Genomic DNA, 27454 nt, shown 5'->3' with positions numbered 1-27454 from the left:
CTCAACGTCAAGAAGACAAAGATTCTCACCACTGTACCAATTGGCAGCATCAGGATGGATGGTGAAGAAACTGAGATTGTACACAGCTTTAGTTTGCTTGGCTCCATAGTCAACAGTCTTGGCACCTGCAGTCAGGAAATTAAAAGGCGCATTGCCATGGGAAAGTCTCCTGTTAGGGACCTCTCCAAAGTGCTGAAGAGCAGTGATGTCTCTCTGGAGACTAAGGTGCGTCTGATACAGGCTATGGTCTTCGCAATCACTTGCTATGCATCAGAGAGTTGGACAATGACCAAGGAGGATAGAAGGAGAATTGATGCCTTTGAGCTGTGGTGCTGGAGAAGAGTATTGAGAATACCATGGACTGCTAGGAAAACAAACAGATTCATCCTGGAAAGGGTTAAACCAGGTGGCTCCTTGGAGGCAAGGATTCTGAGACTCTGTCTAAAATACTTTGGACATGTGAGGAGAGACCGGTCCTTAGAGAGGGACATCATGCTTGGGAGGGTGGAGGGACAGCGCAGGAGGGGAAGGCCCTCTATGAGGTGGATTGATTCAGTGACTGGGATAATTGGGATGGGAGTGTAGGAGACAGTGCTATTGGCACAGGACAGAGCGGAGTTTAGGGCTGTTGTACATAGGGTCGCTATGAGTTGCAAGCGACTCGACGGCACATAACAACAACAACAACAATTTTTATTTTATATTGTTTTGCTTACAAAGTTCATATACATTGTGTATCACACTACTCTTCATTCCCATTTTATTTCTTACAATCATTCCCTTTATTATATAAAATTAATCACCATTGGACTATGCCCACCATTACCCTGTCTTTTCAGGTCCCCACCGAGTCTTTCCCATTTCCTCCCTTCCCCCACCAATTTGTGCAACCCTGTGATTTTGCCCCTATCCATACTCACCCCTCTGCTACCACCCCTTTCCCCCTTGGATTCCCACACACGTTACTAGTTATCCTTCTGTTTTTTCAATAATGGTGTTATGCAGTATTTGTCCTTTTGAGACTAAATTCATTCACTCGGCATAATTTTCTCCAGTCACTCCCAAGTTATGTAATATTTTTCAAAACCATTGCCCCTGAGATTGTAAATCTTAATGGGAAGAGAGTGCTCATTCTTTGCCTCAGAACTGCTGGTAAATTCAAACTGCCAGAGGCACATGGCCCTGGTCTGTTGAGAGCCATACCTCTATTACCAGTTCCCACTGCTCGCTTCTTTCAACTTCTTTCCTCCTTTGATACCTCCAAGCCCTACAAGTAATCAATCTCTTGCATTTCTAGTTTGTTCTTCTGATTTTAATGCATCAGTTGGTATTCACTATAGCATTGGGGACATACTACCCCTTTATTCATTCACTCTCCTCGGTTCCTCCTTATCTGAGAGGGGGAAAGCCTTCACTGTTGGAAGGGAGAGCTCAGGCAATGGAGAGATGAAAATGTGTGTCTGGTGCCTTCATAGATTAATATTCTCGCTTCTTAGGTATAACCTGGTAGCATTCAAAGTTTAACTAATATTTTTTACTTACCATCTGTTAATAAAGCAGGAAAGAATGCCTCTCCCTTCATTTTATCACCCTTCCTTTAAAATAAAATATTTTAATCAAGCAGTATTAAATAGTTAGAAGCTCTTTGAGGAAATATAAATTAGAATATGGAGTCTCCTTTGATCTCCATCACCCAGCATGAAACCGTTTTTATTATTCTTTCTGATTTTTGTGATATATGTAGACATATGTGTCCATCAGAAGGAAAATACCGTTTTATAAGTGTGGGTCTGTTTTTCTTTTTCAGTTAAAAGGTAGACTTTCTCTTTCCTTGGCATGCCTTTTCAGTGGCATATGCTTTCAAGGTCTGTGGGCTTATGTAGCTAATCCTACCTCCGACCTCATTATTCTTTATCACCGACAGAATATTGCTTATTGACACTCCTTGCATGTAGCTCCTACTGACCACGTGAGTGTCCCTCTGGGCCTGAAACTGGGAAGTAGAATTGCTGTCCCCCAGGCTATGTCCATTCTTCTTTGTCCTCCATGCAGCTCACAGCTCTCCTGAGTGACTACAGTTTGACTCCCCACTGGCAGTGTGTGGTCGTACTCCTCTTTACTGGGCATCAACACTTAGACTTTCCCAAGTATTAACTTTTGGACAATTTGAGAGTAAATGGTGGTATTTTGTTTTAATACGCTTTCCTCTGAAATAGAGAAATTGAGTGCATTTTCCAGTAATTGGTATTTATATTTCCTTTTTGTGGCTTGCCTTTTTTTTTTTTTTACCATGTTCTTTTATCTTATTGACTTGTATGAATTCTTCATAAATGGGAGCCTCATTCATTCAGCACATACTTAGACACTCAGTCACTGCTGTAATTGCTGGGGAAACAGGCAGATACAGCAAGCCCCTATTTTCATAGAACATTGCTTCTGAAAGAGAAACTAGACCAAGGGGATCTAACTGTGTGAGAGTATGGAATTGTCGAGAAACACTGTGAGTGAATGCTGCAAAAAGAATTGGGATGAGTGAGTAGGGGGAGTCTAATTCCCTACTTCCATTGTAGACTTTATTGCCCTTAGATAGGGGATCAGTTAGGAGAGGCGTCTTAGAACTTGAGTCCAAGCTGAGATCCAAATAGTGAGAAGCAGCTGACTATGGGATGTTTCCAGGTAGGGAGAGAATAGCACATGCCTTGACTGTGAGGCGGGACTAAGCTGCCTTGATCTCTGGGCAGTGAGCGAGGGGCAGAGAGTGGAGGTCAGATCATCCAGGAGAGAAGCAGCCAGTTCAGCATCTGAAGGATAGAGGTCAGCTTCCGGGGAATATGCCTTCCCCTCCTCCTCATTTCATGCTCAGGGTAGGTAGGTGCCCACAAAGAGCTGCTTGCCCCTGGGGAATTTGTGCATCAAGATTTGTCACTGGGTTTTGTGGTTGTTATAAGGCATAGGCCTTTTCTTTAATAAAGGAACATTTTCTGTTTCAGATTACCTAGGAACAGTACGATTTGGGGTTATCACAAATAAGCATCTTGCGAAACTGGTATCCTTAGTACACTCTGGAAGTGTGTATTTACATAGACATTTCAACACATCACTTGTAAGTATTTTGAAATTGCGTTTGTATTAGTGCAGTGGTTCTTAACTTTGCATAGGTCACAGGCTCCTTTGAAAATTGGATGAAAGCTATGTACTCTCTCTAGGAAAGTGCATACAATTTTATATGCACATTGAGAGTTCCTCCCTCCCCACCCTGGAACCACCACGCCCAGATTACAGACCCATGCATCAGGGACTCTGGGCTTTTAACAGCTAGGTATTCTTTCTTTATATTCTTAGACTTCGGGTACAACCTTGCTAGTTTTCCTGGTTCATGAAATTGCAGAATTAGTCTGTTGGGGGTTGTTTCTCTGTGCCTATGCTTTTAGAGGTTACACTTCCATTGGGTTATATTCTTTGTTCATTTGGTACATTTATCAAGAGTGGTAATGCGACCTGCTCTTGTCCCTAGATGACGTAATTGATTTTTGAAGTCCACATCAGGGCACAAAGAGGAACTGATAGCTTCTCACCCCAGAGAGCCCTGCTTTTCCATTGTTGCTTGTGTTCCCTGATTTCATTTGCTTTTTGGTGGAACAACCTCAATTCAGCTATTTCTGAGCTTTGACCTATATCCTGCTTAGTCAGTCCTGTGCTTCAGCTTCTTTATTCATTGCTGCTTCCTTAGTCAATCCTGAGAGTTTATTTTTCTTGATTATTTTCTGTCTCTAACTTCACTGCCAGTCTTGGTGACTTGCAGGCCCTCAGTAGATCAATATCCCAAACCCCCTAGTGGGCCCGCCCTTTTAAGTCTATGCTGCCCTCAGTTCTACAACAGTCTTGTGCCTTTGGAAGTACTGCTAGGCTCTTGTTCTCCAGGGGCTACCCCTTGACAATTCCTAGTCACCCCAGCTTCTGCCTATCGCTCCTCACCAGATGCTGTGCTTTACTTCTTGCAATTTGTATCTCTAAGCTCAGCTATACTTTTGTGTTTTCCAAATGAAAATGCTTATTCTGATGTTTGATATGTTTTCTCAAGCTCTTACAGTTCCACTCTGAGCATCACTGCTGTGGTTGTCTCTACCACCCACCCATTCTCCTCACTCCTCAGTCTCGCTTCTCTCGACTTCATCTGCTTCTGCCATCTATCACTTTCCTGCATCCTTCTCTCGTGTGATAACCATCTGTATCATACATGTGAATAGTAAAGGATGCTGGGGAAGACACTCTGAATAGTTGAGGAAATGGAGGGAAGCCTGGGAGAAAATCACTGAGCCATTACTTGAATTCACTTGTTTGTTAAAGGTTAGTTTAGTTTAGCATCGGAATTTCTTTTATCAAATGAAATGTTTGAATTTCAGTATTTAAACAACATAATGGTGGACATCTTCATTTTGAAGTACTTGACATCCGTTTTTGAGGGTGAGAAATAATCTTATTTTGTGGAATCCTCCAGAGCACCATTTTTTTGGGAGTTTTATTTGAAAACCGGTTACATCTATCACTGAAATTTTAAAAACTGTTTTAGCTAGTTGTGGAGGGCTGACTGGAATGGGAGGGAGCAGGAGCAGAGATCAGTGAATGGGTGGGAGGGTGAAGAGAGAGGGTGCAGAGAAGATTAGATATTGTAAATGATGCCATTGTACAAGTATAATTAATTATAAAGTGAAATGTATATGAGTGATGGGATGAAACCTGATCATGAAAAAATAGAAATATCCTATTGGTAACATACTTTGGTTGTTAAAAAGAAAGAAACAGAAAGTTCCTTTCCTTCATTATGTACACGTGAAATGTGGTTCATGCCTCATACACATTGTAGGTCATTCTTTGGTGCATTCAAGTATTTGTTGAGCTCTTGCTGTGTGCCAGGTGTTCTAGTCACTGCAAGTATACTGGGGATCAAGCTGACGTCCGGCTCTACCCTCATGGGGTGTCCATGCTTGTCTTTATGGAGCAGCTTTTGTGGGGCCGAATCCTAAATCTCAGTGATTCTTGGCTCTGTACTTTCTAACCCCTTTGATATGTGCTGATCCTTTCAGAAACACCCCGTTATCACTCACTAGCTCCCCTTGGACAGCTGGTAGCTGTAATCATCACCCCAGCAAGCAGGAAAAATATAGGGATTTACCTGAGTCCTTCCAAAGATAGGCCACTGTCTCTCCCTATTTGAAAGTCACCTGGTACCATGCTCTCCAGAGTAGCGTTTAGCTGCATAACCAGGGACAAGTCCCCTCACCACTCTGAGCCTCATTTCTCCCCCCTGTGAAGTGATGGGGTGATGGGGCCTTTTGAGGGCAGTAGTGTGACCCCCTCAGCATTGGCTTATCCATTTGTGTTTCTCTACCCCCTACCCAGGTCTTCCCCAGGGAGATCATGAACTACACCGCTGAGAACATCTGTAAATGGGCCTTAGAAAACCGGGAGACACTCTTTCGATGGCTGCGACCACATGGAGGCAAGAGTCTTCTGCTGAATAATGAACTGAAGAAAGGACCAGCACTTTTTTTATTCATACCCTTTAATCCCTTAGCAGAAAGTCACCCTTTAATAGATGAGGTAAGAATCATAACATTAATAAGTAACTCATACAGCGTTTGAATAGGAAGCCTCGTTAACTTGTACTTCACCCGTTCCACACTTACAGTCATTTACACTGATAGCTGAAGGGTTCATAGTGGCAGCTGTGTTTTGGTGGCATTCCACCTTTCTCTTGTGAATGAGGGAGCCGAGCTCAGATACAAATAGGCAGAGGACACCTGTGCCATTTATTAAGACAACTTGTGTGAACCTGTAGAGGTGTCGATCAGCGATGAGGCAGTTTAGTGTTCCAGAAAAAAATGCTGTTGTCACCATGACAGTGTCGGGCAAGGGTGTCATAGGGATCCCTGTGTATCCTTGGGACAGTGGGAAAGTGGCAAGCAGTCAGAAGTGTCAGTGGTGACGCCTTGTTTTCTAAGCCATCTCTGCTGTGTACACAAGCAAAGGGTTTTCAGAGACAACCGCTGTCAGGAGCTGGCCCGCCTCTGCTCTTTCTGCTTCATCTGGTGTACGCCTTCTCTGGATGCAAGTTTATTTTATACATGGATCATTTAGAGGCACTTAGAGAGAGCAATAACAATCGGCAGAGGGAGCCTGGGATTGCTAAATTGGATTTACCGAGGATTTTATATCTTCCTTCCCTCAAGGATGGCATAATTGGCCCAAACCAATTTCAGACTCTAGCGTAGCACTCACCAGGCTGCCCAGACATTGCCTGTCCCGAAGCATCAGCGTTGGCCTGTTTGTTCTCCCGGTCGGACTCTGCACTTGGCTGTTCGAGTGTCTTCTTGTGAAAGTTATTATCCCTGCTGGGGAGAGTTCTGAACAGTTAGTTACACGGGGTCAGAGAAAGACAGAAGAGAAGTGATGAAATGGCTTTATTTCTTCTCCTCTGACCAGGAAGGACTGGAAGTAATAAAACTTCCTTTCTTTAGAGAACCTTTACTACATGGACATTTATGACCTGGGATACTCTTCCAAGCCTTCAGTACACTCTTTGTAGAAAGAGTGATGTTTTCAGCCAAGGTGGTAACTATGGTTAGGGGTTTTTATATTAACTTTTGAAGTTCCTTTCTGAAGAATTCACTGACCCTCTCCAGTTTGGATGTGTCAGGGTCCTAGGAAGGCAGTACTGTGTGACAGTGGCACCACTGTTTCTGTGTTCAGGAGATCCTGTTTGGATTTAGAGACCACAGGAAGGACATTGCATTCCAGCTCTTTATTTCCAGATGGTGTACATGTGCTCTGGTGCCCCTTATCTTCTGACTCCTGGCCTGGAGGCAGGCCTTCTTCTGCTCTTGGCTTGGCTTGTGCCTCCTCTCCTCAGGGCTCAGCATCCTGAGAGGTAGGGGAGTCCCTAGACTCTACTGTTTGGTTTGCATCATTGAAAACCAAATGGTGTCTTAGCAGTATTGTAGATTGCTTCGCTGAGCAATGTGACAGTCTGTACATTTCCCTCTTCACTCCAGGGCAGTTTAGCAGCTGCTTATTGAACAGTCTGGTAAGCACTGATGAGAAGAAAGAAGTAGAAGACACAGCTCTAGTAGTAAGGCTTGTCCATCAGGGGAACAAGTTCATACTCACTTTTTTCATCAATTCTGGCTCACAACCCCCTATAAGACAGAGTAGAACTGCCCTGGAAGGTTCTCACAGATGTAAATCGACGGAAGACAACTGCTTCGTCCTCCCCCCAAAGAGCAGCTGGAGGGTTCAAACTGCCAAGCTTCTGTTAACAGCTGAGTGCTTAACCATTGTGCCACCAGAGCTCCTGTAGAGGAGCTTGTAACTCCAGGTAAAGGAGGTCCCCCCTAGGCCCTGGACCACAAAGGTGAGTGTTGTCCCCATCGACTGGGGCTGCACAGAAAAAGGCTTAGAGGATTTGGGACCTGCTTAGAGTGGGAAATAGTAACATGAGGCAAGGAAGCACTGGGAGTTTGGATGTGGTGAGAGTGGTGGGCATCACACTCAGTGCAGGTTATGAACCCACCTGCCTGCACATGTGCACACCAGCCCCAGAGACACAGATCCTGAGACCAGCGTGCACCGCAGGCACCTGGTGTCTCTAGGGAGTTCAAGAGAGGCTCTCAGACACCGTATTATGCAACTTGTTTATCAAAAGAAATCGTGTCCTCAGCCAGCCACGACTGGGTGACTTGGTTTTTTTTGCCTTAAAAGATTTGTGTTGAAACATTCACAACAGTGTAGGAGGCTGGTAAGCACAGACATGGTTATTTTATTCCAGGTTACAGATTTCTCTGATTAAAGGAACTGGAAGAAAGCAGTTTAATAGTGTGAACACTTAAAATTTGCTAACCTTTCCTTACTTGTTCCCACAAAATGATTGCAAGTGATGTATGTCAGCATAGCAGGAGTAAAGTGTTCAAAACTGGCTGGTAAAAGAATGTAAAGGCGAGAACCAGTTCAACTGACAGAGAAAGTAAAAATGTCTGTACTCTTCTAAAGCATTACTTTATATAAAATATTTTCTTCAGTTAAGCATATCCTTCACATGGCTGCTTTAGCATGAAATATTTAGAATAATAATGGACACAATCTCTTGAGGGCCTTTGCTCTTCTCGGGTTTTCTTTCTGCAGAAGACATGGTAATACTCAGTTTTGGGCACAGAGGGTGATAAACTGTTCTGTCTTTGAAAATGAAGCAGTGCCAAGATGAGGCTGCAGGGTGGCTGGGCACTTGGAGAATTGTATAGGCTGCCCGTGTTAGTATATGGAGCTGCTGAAGCCTTCCCGAAAAGGCCGAGCTATTTTTGTATGGAAAAGCATCCATTTAAAACAGTGGCTTATCATCTAATGTGACTTGATGATGACAAAGACTATTCCATTTCTTCTTTTGCACACATACATATATTTCTAATTAGGTTTATAAATAATGTTTGTTCTAAAATTTGTGTTGTCTTTGAAATGGCAAGTGCACTCGTTAAATGGTTTTTATACTAGGGCTTTGAACCAATTCAATCTGGTGTCCCTGCTCCACCCACTTCAGAGAATTTGACTTTTCACCCCTAGATATAAGGAATCAGAATCTACATTTTTAACAAGCTCCCCAGACAATTCTTAAGTTAGATTCTGATTCTTATTCTTAGCTAAGAGTCAAGCAGAAAGAAATGGCTTGAAGCCCTGTGGGCTGGCCTGTTCGCTTGCTCGCTTGCTCACTCTAATGAAAATACAATCCTGAGTGACCAAAACCTTTTAGCTAATTGGTGGGATTAGATCTAGGTGAACACACACTTCTGTTTTAGAGAATAAATGGCTTTGAGTTATAATGACTTCTTGTGAAACTGGGTGTGGAAAAGGGTTGGGGTAGAGAAAGAGATTCCCTTTGGAAAGGGATGAGTCTCAGAGTAAAATGTGAATCTGAATTGTTTATATTGGTCGGAGGGGAAAGCAGTGACACTCAGCCAGAAATGGAAGCATGCCGTTGCCCTGAGATCAGCTTGTTCGTCAGGTGTTTATTGACCGTCTGGTCCTGCCCTGCCCTGCCCTGTGCCGGGCTCTGGGGATATCAGGATCAGTCTGTATGGCTCCTGCCCTTGAAAATCTAGACCTGGACACAGGAGAGAGTCAGGTGACCCTGGGAGGGCTCAAAAGCCATCCCTTCTGCAGTGGAGCTTATTATCTTCTCTGTGCAGTGACCCTGATGGTGAATCTGGGGACAAGGACCATTGTCTTATGGGGTGCCCTGCGATCCTAGACTGAAGTCTGTGCAGAAAAGTGGTATCATGAGAGGCTCTGGTCTGGTCTGAAGAGCCCAGAAAGACACATGGGACCAGATTGGATGGGGTTTAGAGCTTCAAAGGAGCCATGCGATGTTGGGCCAAGAGAATCATACTTAGGGTTGTATTTTTAAAAATTAAGAGACCAAGTGCAGGAAGGGGAGAGAAAATGGTAGTGGTGTGTGACCGATGAGTCCCTGGTCAGGGAGATACAGGTCCTGCTTAGTGAAGCCAAAGCTGGCCAGATTCCAAGTGTGCAGTGACGCGGAGCAGAAGTCAGGGATAACTGTGTTTCTAGCTTGGTGACACCATTATCCCAGAGAGGGTGTTACAGGAGGAGGCAGTTGGGGGATGTTACATGCTGAGTACTGTTTGGAGGAGACTGAACTCATAGCCTCTTACACATGTGAACTTTCTGGAAGTGAAATTTTCCAACACACTCACTAGGAGTTTATGAAGTTTTTAAAGCATCAGTTGCACTTGAAGTTGTTGAAAGAGACAGCTTGGTGAGCATGGTGCTGCTGTAATGGTGTATGGTGGACATATCCTCAGGGGAACAGAGAGATTTCAGGCTCTTGGGTCTCTGATGGCCTGGACCTGTGTTCCTAGGCAAGCTATTCAACCCTCCAGGCTCTCTCGTCAGTGGAACTGAAATTCTCTATGTCCCTAGAAACATGCTTCGTTATTTGTTAACTGTGGGATGTGTGCTTTCTGGGAGAGACTGAAAAAGAACTGAGTGAGAATAGATCTTTTTGGGACATTGTGCCCTCTTTATACCTTTTTTCCTGTTTTTAAAAAAGGCACAATAAATACTGTGTTCTTAAAAATAACCGAAGTTGCTTTGTTATTACTAGGTTCTGATACAGCAGCGTCGTATTAGAGGCCATCTCCCTGCTCAGGTTTCACTCCTGGAATCAGGAGTGACTATCTGGGACTGCCCCTCAGCCACCCCTTGCACCTCACAGTCTCCCCCTGTGTTTCAGATCACCGAAGTGGCCTTGGAGTACAACAACTGTCATAGGGACCAGGTGGTGGAGCGCCTCCTTCAGCACCTGCGGCACGTGGACACCCCAGTGTTCGAGTCGCTGGCCCCGGAGGCACCAGCCCAGCTGCCAGACCCGCCGCTCATCACCATGTCGCCCTGCTGCAACACCGTGGTGCTGCCCCAGTGGCATTCTATCTCCAGGACCCACAACGTGTGCGAGCTGTGCGTCAACCAGACTGCCGGGGGCGTCAAGCCCAGCTCGGTCAGCGTGCCGCAGTGCAGCTTTTTTGAGATGGCGGCAGCTCTGGATTCCTTCTACCTCAAGGAGCAGACCTTTTACCACGTGGCATCAGACAGCATAGAATGCAGCAATTTTTTAAGTTCCTACAGTCCTTTCAGCTACTACACTGCATGTTGCAGGACCATAAGCAGGGGCGTAATGGGCTTCCTCGATTCTGAGCACGAGCTCTTTGAAACCCCAGCCATTACATTCTCTTCCCTGGAGAAGAAATATGAAGTTGAGTCCCCGAGCTCCGTTCCTCACATTGAGGAGAACCGGTTCCTCTTCCCTGGAGTGGATGTGGAAAGCACAAGCTTCACAGGGCTGAGCTGCAGAACCAACAAGACCCTGAACATCTACCTTTTGGATTCCAATTTATTTTGGTTATATGCTGAGAGGCTGGGAGCCCCGAGCTTCACCCTCGTGAAGGAATTTGCTGCAATTGTCGATGTGAAGGAAGAGTCTCATTATATCTTGGACCCCAAGCAAGCTCTTGTGAAGTTCACCCTAGGTACTGTAGGCAATTTTGCTTTTTCAAGCCTAATACATTTTGCCTAATTTATTACATGTAACTTTTGGGTAGGAGTCTTGTTAATTCCAATGGTTGAAGTGTTATAGATACATTTTAGCTCATTGTATCTTGAGACTGCAGTTGGTCATAATTCTACAAGTAGCTGAGTTTGTCTACTAGATAGAACAGAAACTTCCTGAGTCCTTCCAATTTTAGCTGAAGTTGTCATTTAGCCCTTGGGTAGTTGGTGAGTGGAGGCGGGTGGAAGCCCAGATTTTTCTATTGGCAGTGCCAGTCATATTTCTCAAGCAGAGCAAGCTGGAGTCAGCGAGGATGCAGTCACTGTGCAGGGCAGGGTCAGGGGAGCCTCTCTGCTGGGAATGTCCCAGGCAGTTGATGCATTGCGTCAACACTGCAGCTCCATACTAAAGTAGTTCAATCAGAAATGGGGTAAAAAATTGCAGCACCCCTCTCCCTGATCATCACCTGGATGTCACATATAGATACATATATAGCAAGAGAATTAGACTTGATTCGTTCTGCAATTTTATAACACCGGCAGAGGCTGCTGTGATGCCAGTGTCTGACAGTAAACAAGTTGCCAGTCAGCAAAAATCACTTTTGGGGTGAAGGCCTCATTACAGGAGAGCATCTGCCCTGAAGGCTTGCCAGCAGCAGTGACATGTCCCTCGCTGTCCTTTCCCTGGCACTGTGGTCTCATCCTTGATGCACGCAAGGGAGAGAATTCAAAAGGCATGTTAGTTCAGCCTCGGTGGGTACCCAGGATGGGAGTCAGTGATTGCCCGATGGAGAAGAGGGTCAGTTGATAGAGAAGGAAACTGTATTTTCATGTGCCAGAGAGTCTGAGAGCAAGAGTGCAGTCAGATCCCTAAGCCCTGGTCCCTTTCACAGCGCTCTTTTCATGCCAGGTGAAGCTTGTTTCTTACCTTTGACACATTTGTGCAAAAGATGTATGTAAATGTTAATTCTTTTATATCACATTATACACCTAATTATAACATTAGATTACTTAGTGCTAGTCACTTTATAAAGTGTGTCATTATTGATGTGGCAGATCTCTTCCATTATTTTTTATTTGTATTACACTATTTATGATTTCCTAATTTCCATATTGGTGTATTGAGTTTTCTGTTTTTAAGGGCATGCTTTTTGGATTTTTCTGAATTCTGTTCATTCATAATCAAAGATGCAACAAGACCATACTTGTTCACTTTGATTTTAAGAGTAATCTGAAAGTTCTCTTCAGATTTTATTCAGTCTAACTATACCCAGTTTAGCTATTCATTGTCCTGCAGTTGGTAACAGATTTGTAGTGGACTTTTTTCTTTGGCTTGGAAAACTGACTCCAGGACAGTATTTAGGTTTCATTCAGATTCACAAATTCTTGGTTTTATGTCAAAAAACAGAGCTAACCACGTGCTAGAGGGTGGTGATGCACCCTCTTCAGTATTCACAGGGGGTTCTTCCTGCCCCCCTCTTGGTGCAGAACCTTTTATTGTTGGTCGGGAACTTAGAATGGAGGGAGCTAAAGAAGAGGCAGTGAAGCCCAAATTAATGCTGCTTCAGATGAGGCAAAGGCGGCTGAGACAATGGCCTTGTGGGGAGAGCAAAACTGCTGGTTCAAGTTAGGTTTTTTTACTTACTTTGTGAGTTTTATTTATGTACTTTTCTTGCTAAATAAAATGGAACTTACTTTTTTCTTAACCTTTTTCAAAAAGAAACTTGATGAGCTTTAACAAAGGTCACCACCACCAACAAAAAAGAGCTCGATGTCCTCAAACTCATGATCAGCAGACACCCTCTGCATTACAGTAGGTCGTGAAGCTGCTGCTGCATCTGTAGTTAATGCTTAACAGTCTCAATGTTGCTAGTTTAAACCTCTTAAAGATTGTGACATGTTGAGGCATATGTACCTCCAGTTGCTGTCTTATAGACCAGCCCTGTTAGGGAAAAAGAAAAGACTTTCTAGCATGTGTGTATTAAAACAGCTTAATTCTGCCATATCTGAGTTACTGTTCATTGAGTTAATACTACGGCAGTGACCCTGGTGCCACACTGGGCAGCTTTGTTCAAGGTTTTGCCTGTAAGTAAAGTGTTAAAAGTGTGGGCCTGTGAAACTCTTCTAGTTTTTGAAATGGTGGAGTTTAAAGTAGGCCAGCTACTCTCCTTGCACCAAGAGAAGACTTGATCTCATTTTCTCTTTATTTTTAGAGTCTTTTATTCAAAACTTCAGTGTTCTCTACAGTCCCTTGAAAAGGCATCTTATTGGAAGTGACTCTGCCCAGTTCCCTTCTCAGCATTTAATCACCGAAGTGACAACTGATACCTTTTGGGAAGTAGTCCTCCAAAAACAGGTAAGATGTCACGAGAGAGGCAAAAAGCAAGCCCTCTCTCTCTACTAAAAATAAATTTCCAGGGCTGTCTTTGTTGGTTGGAGCAATTGGTTATGAAGACCCACAGGAAAGTCCTATTGTGGAATTTGAATAGATTACACGAGGAGTCTTTAAACCATCCTTAGGAATGAGAGAGAACTGTATAAAAGGAAAATATGATTAGAAATTATTGGCATGACAGGAGTCCAGAATAAGAGCTGCATAGTAAAGGGGTAGGGGAGCTGTATAACAATGAAAGAACTTTTTTCCCCAAAGAAAAAAGCGAACTGGGGGGAGAGGGGGCAGGGAGAAAAATGTGCAATAATGAATGAGTGGAAATCCAAGTTCTGTATAAACTTTCATTAAAATCTCAATTAATCTACAACCAGGAGAAGATAAAATAGATGAATGGGATCTTCTAAGAATCAAATCCCTATGCACATCCAAAAACTTCTCCAACAGGGTAAAAAGGGAAGCCACAGACTGGGAAAAAGTATTTGGTAATGACATGTCAGATAAGGGACTTATATCTAGAATTTATAAAATACTTGAGCACCACAACAAGATAAAGGTGAATAATCCAATAGAAAAATGTGCACAGGATATGAATAGACACATCACCAAAGAAGACATTCAGGTGGCCAAGAAGCACATGAAGAAATGTTCAAAATCCCTAGCTCTAAGAGAGATGCAAATCAAAACAACTATGAGATATCATCTAACCCCAGTCAGAATAGCAAAATTTAACAGAACAGCAAGCAACAAATGCTGGTGAGGTTGTGGAGAAACTGGAACCCTTATTCACTGTTGGTGGGAGTGTAAAATGGTGCAACCACTGTGGAAGGCGGTATGGCGCTTTCTCAAAAAGTTGCAAATAAAGATACCATTTGACCCAGCAATTCCACTACTAGGAATATATCCCAAAGAGACCACAACTGACATCCAAGCATATATATGCACACCCATGTTTATCGTGGCTCTGTTCACAATAGCAAGGAGTTGGAAACAACCTAAGTGCCCATCAACAAACGAATGGATAGAGAAGCTGTGGTATATTCACACAATGGAATACTACGCTGCATTGAAAAACAAGGAACTCATGCAATATTATTCAAAATGGGTGAGCCCGGAGGACATTATGCTGAGTGAAATATCTCAGTCGCAAAAGGACAAATACTGCATGGTGCCACTGTTGTAAAATGGGATTGATATCAGGATTGGGGTAAGACTGAGAAAAACTGGATAAATTTTGTATACTGCACTGAAACAGATGAGGGAGTGAATAATTTAAAAGCGATGTATGATAGGGTATTATAGTTATCATGTACTTGGGGCGGTGGGAGGGGTGGGGGGGGATTGTGTACCAGGGAAGGTGTGTTTCTTTTACTTTTGAAAGAGAGGAACGAACTGGAGGGGGGAGGGCTGGGTGGGGAGAGAAGTGCAGCAATGAATGAATGGAAATCCAAAATCTCTGTAAATGCTCATTAAAATTATTAAAAAAAAAAATCTCAATTAAAAAAAGTAAAGGTTTTATCCTTCAAATAGGAAAAAAAAAAAGTAAACCAACCAAAACCCATCATCCTTCAGAATGTACATAGCTGGGAAGATCTAGGGATGAAGTTTTTAATGCTCGCTCCTGTGCAGGGCAGCACGTACTGAGTGACTACAGGAAGTACAGGAGGAAGTGAGGAGGAGCCCATGCCAAGTAACGGGCATCTTCTCTTCCCACAGGATGTTTTGCTGCTGTACTATGCACAGTGGTGTGGCTTCTGTCCATCCCTCAATCACGTCTTCATCCAGCTAGCTCGCCTCCTGCCAGCGGACACGTTCACTGTGGCAAGGTAAGGAAGCTCTGGGGGGCTGCGGACTGCATGCCTGGTCACTCTTCCTTATAGCCTCACCTGATGCCTTGTGAGAGCACCACCCCTTGTCCATTGTTTGTGGGGAAGACCTGGTGGAATTTAATGGTCAGGTTAAAGACCTGAGAAAAACCATGTGGAAAACAAGATTTTCCTACTCACATTTGAATGTTCTTTCTACCTCTGTTAGAATTCACAGGCAGAGGTGTGCATTTCTGTGAGAGGAACATTGGCCCAGGTACCAGAATGCCCTTCAAGTGGCCAGCCCAAGTAGAGGGTCCACAAGAGGGGTCACCCCCTCTGTGAAGCTGAGAGGCTCTGAGACCTTTTACAGATCTCCCCACCAGACCTCTTTTACCTCCTTTTTTTTCCTCCAAGTTTTTCAAGCTTTATGATTCCATGAATACTGTGTGTGAGCTATGTGCAAACAAAAATACATTAAATAGATTTGGGGGGAAAGAGATCAAATAAAGAGGTTTTTAAAAGAAGTAAGACGTTTCGGATGGGAAAATGGTTTAGATTTAAGTGTTATCTCCTACTCTTTCCCCAGTAAAAAAGCCCTGCTATATTAGGATGAAAAGTAAATGGTCAAATCACAGAAAATACAGCAGAATATAGAATATTGGAATTGCTAGTGCTTTTGAAAGATGGAAACTTGCCAAAGTAGAAGTGGTTAAAAAAAATGAGTAGATTTCATTGCAAAAATTTACACTAAAATAATGAAAACAGACTGAAAAACGAACAATACGTGCATATTATAGCATATAAGGGAGCTTTAATGGCACAGTCCATAGGGACTTGTGCTCTAACCTTAAGGGACCAGTTCAAAGCCACCAGCAGCTCTGAAGGAGAAGAATGGGCAATTTATAGCCTCTGAAAATCCGCAGGCTCATCAGCTATGTATCGATTCTGAATTAACAGCAGTGAGTAAGTACAGCATATATGTCACTTACCATATATGCTGTAAATTTTATAATACTGAGATACACACACACACTCTCCCTTTCTAATGAAATCCCCATAGCACTCTGAGAAGCAGCTGTGATTGTCACCTATGAATGAGGAAACTCATCAAACAGCAATGTTAGTTGCAGGACCTGTGAGTGAGGAAGCTGGGACTTAGAGTCAGGCAGGCGTGTTCATGCTCTTAAACTCAAAACCAAACCAATAATTTGGCCAGGGAGCCCAATCCAGCTCGTACTGACCCTCCACAGTGTTTCCGAGGCTGTAATCCTTACAGAGGCAACTATGCATGTTTCTCCCACGGAGCAGCTGGTGGAGTGAACAGCTGACCTATCAGCTAACAGTGCCACATCTAAAATACTGCACCACCAGAGCTTCTTATTTATGCTTCAGAACCTACAAAATTAAGATGATGAAAGAGGCAACTGAGAAGTAACAGCAACCATGATCTTCATGTAAGAAAAGAAAGTAAATAAGTAGGGAAATGATAATCTAATAAATGTAAATTAAAACAGCAAACTGTGATTTACACTTATTAAATGAATAAAAATGTTTTGAAATGACAGTACTTGTGTTGATAAAAATAAAATGAGATTGGTACACTCAGCTACAGCTAATGTTAATAATTACATAACCTTTTGGAAAGCATTTTAGCAATATTTGCAAGAAGTCCTAAGGACAGTTGTACATATTTCACTCTGTTTGACTTTGGGGAATTAAGGCAATAGAAATTGCAGGGAATCAGGAGCTGGTCACAGTAGCATTCTCCTTACCCAGCAGTGAGGGACTGGAGAGGAGGCATTTGAGTGAATTTTTATCTACCTACCCATTAAAACAGTGCTTTTCATACAAGTAGTAGAAAAGAATAGCATATAAAACATATGATTACTGTCTTTAAAATATGTAAGCATAGACTCCTAACTTGAACACAGTACAGTGGAATTCTGAGTAGATATTTACAATGTTTTAATTTTTATAGTTCAAGTACAAGTACAAGTAAATTTCAAGGGGAAAGAAGTTTGGTTGTAAAATTATCATGTTCATTACCATTTGTTTAAAACTAAATCCTTAGGGATTATGCTTAGGCATAGTTTTGTTAGTAAAGTTGTGTAAAATCCTTTTAATTTATGCCATTTTTAAAAGTTAATGTCTTCCTTTTGTGCAAGTGCACGGCCTTGTCCTCCACTACCCTCCCAATTACACTTTCTGAAAACTTCCTTCCAGTTACCGATTCAAAACACATCTGTCATTGTGTATATTGCAATTAACAATCTGGAACAAGAGATGCATAACTGAACGGTGGGAGGGAAGCGAGGACAGGGAAGGAAACAAAAAGAGACTAAGGAAAGATTTACACACAGATAGAAACAATTGCGGAGGGTTGACCAGGAGAAAAGGTGAGGGACGTGGAGCAGATTAGCAATGGATGGCTGAAGGGAAGGGGAGGGTACAGCGTTGTTAATAATGGCACGGTACAGCTGTAATTAATGTTCTGAAATAAAATGCATATGAGTATTGAATGAAAACCAATTAAAAAAATGAAATTCCCTGCATGGTAAAGCCTACCTGGAGAAAACAAACAAAAACGTGTGTGTGTGTGTCTGTGTGAATGGCCGCTCGGCCCAGGGGCTCTTTCACAGTGTGGCAGCTTGCTTTCACTCCTGAGGGGGCTGTTTGCACCCAAGCTTCCCCTTGGGGGCCAAACATTGAGGAGTCTCTGCAGCTTCCCTGAAGGGACATGTCCTGGAGCAGCCCAGTTAATGAGACAGTGACTGGAAACAGCTCAGGCAATTTAGTACTAAACAAAAAACTGGTAAGAAAACAGGCTTTTTGAGGCCTTTGTCCATATTTGCAGAATATAAAATAAGGTGTAATTTTTAATTTTTTTTGTGTGTGTGTGTGTGTGTCCTTCCATTATACTAGAGGCTCGGTATATTTAGCTTGTTTTTATCTACTGTCAAGTGAGAACCAAATTATAGCTGACCCTCCAGCAGGTTTCAGAGGCAGTAAATCCTTCTCTTTTGGAGCAGCTGGTGGATTCAAACTGCATGTCTTTGGGATCCCAATGCAGCTTCTTCCCACTAGGCCATCCACACTCCCTAGATTTGGCTTAAAGATAGGATTTCTTTTCCCAAAATGAAAATCCTTTACCAGGTTTTATGAGGTGAGCACAGTGCACTTCAAGTATCAGTGGGGCAGTTTGGGAAGTTCATCTTTCCCTCTAGCATATTCTGGTGGCACTAAATGAATTACTGGGAGCTGCTTGTTCTAGAAGGATTGGCACTTCCTGCAGTGAGCGCCTTTGGTATACTCCCGGGGACATGAATAGGCCAGACCATGTCACAGAAAACATTCGAGTTCTTCAGCTGGTTCAGAACTTGCTTTCAAGTCTGAGTTTTGGGGCTGACCTTTAACCTTTCTCTTTGCTTTGACAGGATTGATGTAGCTCAGAATGATCTTCCTTGGGAATTTATGGTTGACCGTCTTCCTACCGTCTTATTTTTTCCCTGCAACAGGTAACGCTGAATTTTTCTTATATTGGGCAGATGGAATTCTTTTGTTCAGATGGGCCTGAAAATGAAATGAGTTAAGGATACTTCAGGAAAGGAAAATGTAAATGATAATATAGTTACTATAAGGATCAAATCATTATAGTTACTTTGTTCAGAGTAAAAGGTATTGTTAAAAAAATTATGCAACAATGAATTTTTTTTTATATGAACTGGGATGATAGGGAGGAAAATATGCAACAATGAATGAACAAAAATCTAACTTTTCTATAAATGTTCTTTAAAATCAAAATTAAAAGAAAATGTGCAGAAAGTACACAGGCTTTTGGTACCTTGTATGGGGTTGATTTTGGTAAGAAGTCTCTTCTTTCCAAATTACTTTTCTGACATAGGCTTTAATGTGACCATAATAGTTCCTCTGGCCTTTATGGCCTATTTGAGTTCATGACGACACTGAGATGACAGGCAAGCACCTCACATGTATGCAGAGAAAGTCAGCAGCTCGGGCCCTGCCTGCCTCGAGCTTTTGACCTTATCTTGTGCAGGCCTCACAACCTCCACCTTATCCCTGTTGCTCCAGAGGAGCTGGAGGCTTTGTTGGCCACTGTACCACCTGATAGGGTTGCTGAGAGTCAAAGCTGCTCGACGACACCTCACACACGTGCACATAAACACACACACACATACGCCTGCATGCTGGCACACGTACAAGCTTTCTTTGAACTCTGCCTTCATGCAAGCTTGTGAGTTCTTGCCATGGACTTGTATGCTTCGGACTTTCCACATTTGTCTAAAAAGATTCCAAGTTGAATTATCCCAGTGCCTACCCTGAAAATTCCAGAAAGCAAGGATGAGGCATGAGGGGAGGGACAGACTGCATTCACAATGAGTGTCAACATTTCCATTTTAGAACAGGAAATTCAATCTCCCCTTGGAAAGCCTATTTTACCCTATTGGCTTTAGGAGTCTGGGTACTGTTCTCTCAAGGTTTCTGTTAGGTTACTTTGACAGCTTCTTCTGTAGTAGTTGTTGTTATGTGCTGTGGAGTCAGAACTGACTCTTCGCTCGCCCTCCAGCAAGTTCTGTGTCTGTAAGTCTTACAGGAGGAAATTGCCCATCTATCTCCTGTGGAGCAGCTGATGGACTCAAACCACCTGCCTTTGGTTGGCAGAGCAACTCCTTACCCACAAGGCCACTAGAATGTCTGTAGTCACTACAGAGTGACTATAGGCCACTGGTCTCTAGGGTTTGTAGAGGGACGAGCATTTGCCGGGCTGAAGTCCCTGCCCGAAACATGCCTTTTGTAGTTCTGATTTCCTGCACTCATTGGATCACTGCATGCACTGCTCCGACTTGCAGGTTTCTCTAAGGGAGCTCTTCCTTCATCTCTCTCAGGTCATTTCCTTGGTTTTTGCTCTTTATCTCAGAGAATTTCTACTGGAATTCTTCCTGTGGTAGTGCAGTTCTGTGGAATCACACGCTAAAAACAGGATGTGACTCACCCACATCTACTGCTGCCTGCCATGATGAGCCTGTTTCTTTCTAAGAAGTGTGTAAATTGCACATAGTCAAGGAACTGCAGACAGTGACACCAGCAGCTTCATCTGTGTGGGACTGAGGCCGGCATGAAGTTTCACAGAAGTTAATTTTAGAATTCCAAATGTATCCCAGAGAAGTAGATTTTCAAAGGAGATATAAGATATAGCACCCAACTCGTGCCTTTATGTGAAAAAGCCCTCAGGAGGTAGACTAAATGAGGACATATTGTTAGAAAAAGAGAGCCAAACACTGAGTAAGTGGCTTTGTGTTTGGGGCCTGAGCCTGGGTAAGGGGTCTTGAGTCTTCAGCTGCCCTGCGTGGTGACCACGAGGGTCTTGGGAATAGTGGCTGCAACCCTTTCCATTTGCCTTGAACTGGGAAGGTCAGGAACGTCAAGACTGAATATAATCAGACCGTGTAATTCTAGTTTCATGAAAAGAGCTTGATAAACCAAAACTTTGTTTCTATAAATTAATGCACACATTTTCTTATTTCCTTTAAATGCGAATGAGAAGCAAAAGTAAGCTATTGTTCACTGGTCCAGACTGAATGTTTGGTTTACTCAGGAGGTAAATGGAGATGACAGCAGCTCAAAAGAGGAAATGAGAAAGCCTTTTTGATAACATGTAATAAACTGTTTTTCAAGGTTCACATGTTTGTTATTTTTAGTGAAGAGGATGCACAGTTGGGTGAGAAAATACAAACTTGAATGAGTGCATACTGTGTTAAAACTGAAACTGCACTCAGAAGGCATAATGTCCAGATGTTGACAGTGGGGACTCGGGAGGAGTGGGAGCACAGGTAACGTGGAGGACACGGCTGGTGTGTTTATCTACAGAGAGCATGTCTTCCTTTATAACTCAGACGGAGAGAGCTTTGAAGAAGCCTGTCCCCTTCCGTAGACTGCAGCATCTTGGCCCTGCCCTGCTCCCTTGCCCAAGCTCCCTGTCAGAGTGCCCAAAGCTTCATAAGGCACCTCTGCATCCCTGAGCCTTGGCCACTCACATCTGTTCTACAGTGTGGACACTAGCCATGCCGTGGCTTCCTTGCTGTCCTTGGGTCCACTTTGTGGCATGTTTTCAAGTGTGGTCTGAATGGCTGGGTGTGCCCCACTTGAAGAAACTTAAGTGTTAGGAGAAGGATACTTTCAAGGAGGGAGTGGTTATGTACTTACCCCAAAATTATTCTGCAAAACAATTTACACACAGGATTCTAAATTCTTCTACATGTTTAACCTGAAAGTTAGCATAAGCATTACATAAAATGGAGCATGTGCGATCTAAATTTTCCTGTGATTTTTATCTTATAGGGAAAGGGGTAGTTGGCCATTAATAGAACATCCTTTGTCTTAGATGTTTGGCTGGTGGCTTAGCAGAAGGAGCATGCAAACTTTTAATGAGTGGTCTTTTTCTTAAACAATGTGGTAGTTTTTCTTGGGTTTGTTTCTTTTAAAATAACAATCATGGACACCTTATTAGTCCTTCCCACAACCTTGTGAGGTAGGGCTGCCCTGGCTGCTCCAATTCACCACTGTGACCATTTAGGAAGCCAGAGACAATGTGTGGTGAGGACGCACGCACAGTGACCCAGGCAGCCTGGCCCTGGAATCAGCTTCACTCCCTTCTGTCAGTATTGTGGTTGATGGTCCACCTCATGCTTAAAGTTGGTAGTTTGAGTTGGCTGGATTACGTCTGCACAGGTAAATGTATTTGTGGTAAGAGACTTTGGTCGTCAGACAATTAAATGGAAAGTTCTGAAAAGGAACTTTGTAAATCAAGACTGACCACAAAACCCCAGGAAAACCCCACAGATGTTATTAGCGCCTCTCCTTCCTCCTCCTGGGCTCTGAGGGGCCACAGAGTGAATTCATCTAAGCTCCTTGGCTGACCTGCTTGTCAAGGGTTAGGTCCCTTTTTCCTGAGAAGCATTGAGCTCACCTTCAGAGGTGAGCCTGTGCAAGCCCAGGGTGACCTGAACGTGATGGTCCTGTCCTAGCAAGACACTGGCAGAGGAGCACTGGAGTAACAGGTTTGCTCTCTGCAGAAATGAAAGCTACTAGCCCACCCTCTTCAAGAGGCTCAAAGGCTTTTGGAACAGACACAGTGATATTGCTAAAAAAAAAAAAAAGAGAAAATGTGTCCCCTCCTGACCACGCCCATCCAGCCAACTCTTCACAGCATATTTTTGGGGTTAAAGTTCTACAGTGGTGTTAGGGACACAAGGACAGGAGTGACTGCTATCTTGCGGCCGGGCCAGGCTACTCCGTGGAGTTAGAAAGGCTGGTGGCCAGGGAACAGTTGGCTTTTCCTTGCTGACCTGCAGTGAGCAGTCTGAGATGTCTTTCCTTGGTTAGGGGTAAACCACTCAACCTTCAGTAGCAGAAGTCTGGTTTTGGAGTAAAGTTATTGGCTGGACCACTCATCTTTGATCCTTCTCTTTCCTTCCCAGAAAGGACTTAAGTGTGAAATACCCCCAAGATCTTCCCATCACCCTCCCGAATCTGCTCAAGTTTATCCTGCACCACTCAAACCCCGAGCCTGCGCCCCAAAGCCTGGCGAACCCCACGACCAAAGAATGTCAGCAGAGCGAGGAGGCGCTGCAGCAGGGGCACATCTCGCACCTGGAGCGGGAGATCCGGAAGCTGAGGGCGGAGCTCCGCGCCCTGCACAGTGCGCAGGCGCAGGTGGAGGCGCAGCTGGCTAGCGCGCGGCGGGACGAGCACCGGCTGCTGCGCCAGAAGCAGACCCTGGAGCAGCAGCACAGCCTGCTCCGGCTGCACAGCGAGCAGCTGCAGGCGCTGTACCAGCAGAAGACCGGCCAGCTCGAGGAGGTGGCCCGCAGGCTGCAGGAGCTGGCCGACGCCTCCGAGAACCTCCTCACCGAGAACGCCTGGCTCAAGATCCTGGTGGCCACCATGGAGAGGAAGCTGGAGGACAAGGAAGGCGCCGAAACGCTCGCCACACCAAAAGAGGCCCACACCGACCACCCTGAGCCCGTGGGGGAACCCCGGGTTCCTGGCGGCAACCCTCCCTCCTCCAACGTCAGCGCCACGCTGGCATCAGAAAGGAGTCATGAAAACAGGACAGACTAACTTAAAATTTTAAAACATGAAGAAATCAAAGGGGAAGACTGTATATTGGGAATATATTTATGCAAATTTTATTGAAATTTATTGTAAATAAAGATTTTCTCAGTGGTCTAGAAAATCAGCATGAACGTCTTTCAACTTTTATTGAACAGGTACCACCCCCCTCCCACTTATTGCACAAACTTGGTGGCTTTGAAACAAAAACAGTAGCATAGTCTACGTGAAGGTTTGTCTGAAAAATTAGTCCATGTTTTCCAGGCTCAGTGTCCAGGGTTCCCTCCGTTCCCCTGCTGCTGCTTCTGGGATGATTGAAAGGGTCACTTCTTGACTGGCTGGTCAGAAAGCTTGAGTGCAGTGGACAGCTCTTCAGCAAGAATTCAGTACTGGGCCTTTCAGGTTGTGGCTCTAGTGTTACTACACATGGGGGAAAAGTGACTACTGATAACAAGGGCAGTTTGGGCTAGTTTACCAGCTCAATGGGCATCTTCACCTTCCAAAGACCCCCAACCCCCCAGCTGACACCCCTGGTGGGCCTGGTTCACACCATTGAGGTATCATCCCAGCTGCCCAGTTGGGCTAGGTCAACCCCAAAAACCAAAACTGCCATGAACAAGTTCTAACAAGGAAACTTCACGGGCAAGTCCAGAGCTCAGAGTGAGGCTAGAAATCACACAGTGGGTGACCAAAGGTGCCAGGCTCCAAAGCCAAGGAAACCCTAGTCCCTGTTGGGACCTTCCCTGCTCCAACCCCCCAAGGCAGTGGGACCCACATCACAGCTCTCAACTCACCCTACAAGGTGCTCCTTCAGCACCATCCCATCTCCCTGCTACCCATCATGGGGGTAGCCTACAGGGCCTCTGAAGACCTCACCACCACTGGGCCTTCCCGACTAAGGGCCTCTTCCAGTATGGAAGTCCTGACTACTCAGATTCCCAGCAGCCACAGGTGGTGGTTTACTGGTGAAACCTGAGAGGCTAAACTCAGACTGTCGTAGTTTTCTGCCTCTGACAGGGTGCTTGCTTCCCACTCATGTTCTTACCACTGTTTAGAATCCTATCATAAACGCCATGGATCAACACAATGGTTAACAATGTGTATCAGATGCTGAGGGTGGCACAAGGTAAGGGCATGGTTTAGACTCCAGAGTACCTAAAAACAATTATCATAAACCACCCATTAAATTTCCTTCTCTGACCATTTTCTCCCTTACACATGTTCCAAGTTCCAATGTTGGGCTACCTTAATCCCACACTGCTTAATTACCCCTTCCGGCCCCTAGAGCTATTCATGTCTGACCTCCAACTTGGGTGGACACTGCTGAAGCGTTTCCTACAGCTCCCCTCAGGGTTCTGAGAAGTGGATTAGGTTCATGGGCTTTGTAGAAATGGTGGGGACAAAGCTGAGGTAGAGGCCCCAGGGCTTTGTGGGCTCAGCCTGGGAAGCATGCTGCTCGAGGGTGGGCCAGAGCTCCTCGAGGACGCAGGGCCAGCAAGCCTGTTCCTTGCTGAGACTGCTGACTGACACAAGTCACAAGTGGACAGTGATGGTTTAGAGGGTGCTTATGGTACGATTCTAAACCTAAGCATACTCCCTGATGTGGACAGGGGACCCACAGAGGTGCAAGCTGCAGAGGGGCTGGCTTGACTGAGCCACCCACTCTTCACCCCACGTCCCCTGTCCCAAGCCAGAGTGACTGGAGGGAGGTTGGGGAGCCCCTCTGCTCACAAGAAGTGGCTTGCAATGAGCACTCAAGCTTTCGCCTCATCGTGCTGTGACCCACAAAGTGGACTTCGCCACCCAGTAGATGGACAATAATCTGAGGTGAGGATGGGGTCATGTGAAAAGGGCACAGGGGGACAAAAGTAAAAACCACAGCATGGCCCTCTCCCTCCCCTTCCAGTGCAGGAAATATTAAGTACAAAACCCCAAGCCCACATTTGGTTTCTCTTGGGCCACTTGGGATTGCAGATGAGAGATTTCTGCCAGGGACACTGGGGGTGTCTATGCGGACAGAGCAGTTACAGCCAAGCCTGCGCTAAGCGGGCCAGCGGGGAGGGATGGGGCAGGGACCCAGCATGCTAAGACTGAAGGGGCAAGAAATGCTCTGCCACTGGGACGCCCGAGAGCCCTCGGGACTCGCGCCCTGACGCAGCCGTCACAGGCTCCCGAGCAGGTACAGTAGCTTCCTCGCAATACTCCCACTCTCAACAGGAACTGGTATTTAACAACCGGATCTACCTAGAGAAAGACAGCACGCTGCTTCCACCCACAGCGAACCCAGCCAAGATCCCCAAGGCGCCCCAGCTGAGCAGCCACAAGACCTGACACTGACAGCTCGTTTCCTTTACAGGGATGTCTGTACACGCATATACATGCAAAGACCCTGTCAAGTGAGACTGGGCCTCTTTAAGTCCAAGTCCTCCATTGTTTCTCCTCCGCTCATCATCAGTATGGTCTCAGTCAAACCAGTTCCATGTGCTCTCGGTGGCATTTACAAAAAAAAAAGTCAGCAAAAAAGGTGTAAGCGCGTGCTTCTGGGGCCTATTTACAGTTCACAGGTTAGTTCACGCGTTACAGTAGTAGCTCCATCAAAAAACAGGCTCAGCTAAACACTCAAGTAACAAAAGCGCCCCAGGGCTGTGAGCCCCATCGGGGTCAGGTCTGCCCACTGCCTGCAATGGGCAGCCCACTGGGAGGCTGAGGGGAGGCCCAGGGCCAGCGGGTCCCAGCTCAGGCCAGAGGCCCTGGGCGTCAGTGCATGCGATGATGAAGCCTGCCCGGGCCATGCCAGCGGTGTCAACCCTTCCTCTAGGACAGCAGCACGGCTGTGGTCCTGCCCCACCCGTCGCCGCCTGGCTGACTGCACACAGGACCAGGAGCCCTCCACATCCCCGCTCAGCCGTGGACTTCCGGGCCGTTGGGGGTCAGCTTGGCCTTGCGCTCCACGCACGGTCCCTTGGCTGAGTACTGCACCAGCAGGAAGGGCTCCTTGGTTTCGCCATCGCCCACGATGCTCTCCTCATCCTCTGACTGGCTGATGCGCTGGAGCCGAAGGTAGCACCAGCAGCCCAGGATCAGGGCCCCCAGGGCGGCGATGGCGATGAGGATGACAATGACCGTGACCACACCTGTGGTGGGGCTGTGGTCCATGATGGACATGGTGGGTTCTTGGTGAGAGACTCCCTGGGCAGGAAGCGCTGGTGGGTGGTTGGCTGGCTCACTGAGGCTGGACCTCAGGCCGGACAAGGGAGTCCTGAAAGAGAGAGCAAGACGAGGCTAAGTCGGCAGCTCTGCTGGGGTCTGGGCTCTAATTCCAATCAGTTCTGAAGCCCAAGTGGCCTGCTGTCATCCTGGACAAACCCCTTCGCAGCCCATCAGTGGAGTCCTGGCTGCTTTTGTTTGCTGGTGTGGCCAGCGTTTCCCCAGCTCGCCCAGCCGGCTTCCATTCACCACTAGCTGTGGTGTTGTGACACGGATGAAGTGGCCACCACAGCCTGCCTGAGAGTTAGATGCTCTTCTGGCCTGGTCCCTCCGGAGGCCCCAGCACACAGTGGCTATTCAATGGCTACTCAGCGACTCCAATGAGCCAGTGGCTTCAGGATAACCAGAGGAGGGATTTGAACGCAGGGAAGTGACACCAGGCCCTCCGGTGAACAGACCAAGAGTGCCCATCAATCGAGTCCTCTGGAGAGAGAGCCACTGAAAAGAACCAAGGGCAGGATGTGTGGCTGGACAGAAGCCAGACAGAAGAAGAGATTTGGGGGATAGCAAGATTTGGGGGACTGCTGCATCCAGTGTGGAAACTGGGCCACACCTGGATGAACACGCCAGTGTCTGGTCACTAGAAACTGAGGAACATGAAGCTTAATGGGGCAAACAGGTCATGTTCAGGGAGGTAACTGGTGCTGAGATAGTAGGAAGAATGTTCTCAGCAGAGAAAAGGCAGTGGAAAGGCCCAGAGGAATGATGGATCCAGCAGGGTGGTGAGCTGGGGCTGAGCTGTCAGCAG

General features: G+C 45.4%; 2 protein-coding genes across 2 annotated transcripts in view; one reads left to right on the top strand and one right to left on the bottom strand.

Moving 5' to 3' along the window:
• The window catches only part of TXNDC11 (thioredoxin domain containing 11), an 88991-nt gene extending 65432 nt beyond the window's left edge, over positions 1-23559 (top strand). The window contains exons 6-12 of the mRNA XM_006894491.1: positions 2991-3103; positions 5401-5601; positions 10301-11093; positions 13326-13468; positions 15218-15327; positions 18744-18824; positions 22806-23559. Of these exons, the coding sequence (XP_006894553.1) occupies positions 2991-3103; positions 5401-5601; positions 10301-11093; positions 13326-13468; positions 15218-15327; positions 18744-18824; positions 22806-23448 (2084 nt within the window). The 3' untranslated portion in view covers positions 23449-23559. The remainder of the gene's footprint in view (positions 1-2990; positions 3104-5400; positions 5602-10300; positions 11094-13325; positions 13469-15217; positions 15328-18743; positions 18825-22805) is intronic.
• Positions 23560-26340: 2781 nt separating this feature from the next.
• Positions 26341-26604, bottom strand: SNN (stannin). The gene has a single exon (XM_006894490.1). It carries the CDS (start codon positions 26602-26604, stop codon positions 26341-26343), a length of 264 nt encoding a protein of 87 aa, XP_006894552.1.
• Between the last annotated feature and the right edge of the window lie 850 nt (positions 26605-27454).

Source organism: Elephantulus edwardii, unplaced genomic scaffold (assembly GCF_000299155.1).
Source record: "Elephantulus edwardii isolate Elephantulus edwardi_28Jun2011 unplaced genomic scaffold, EleEdw1.0 scaffold00145, whole genome shotgun sequence".
NCBI lineage: Eukaryota > Metazoa > Chordata > Mammalia > Macroscelidea > Macroscelididae > Elephantulus > Elephantulus edwardii.
Note: the sequence above shows the minus strand (reverse complement) of the source record. Positions and strands in the feature narration are given on the sequence as shown.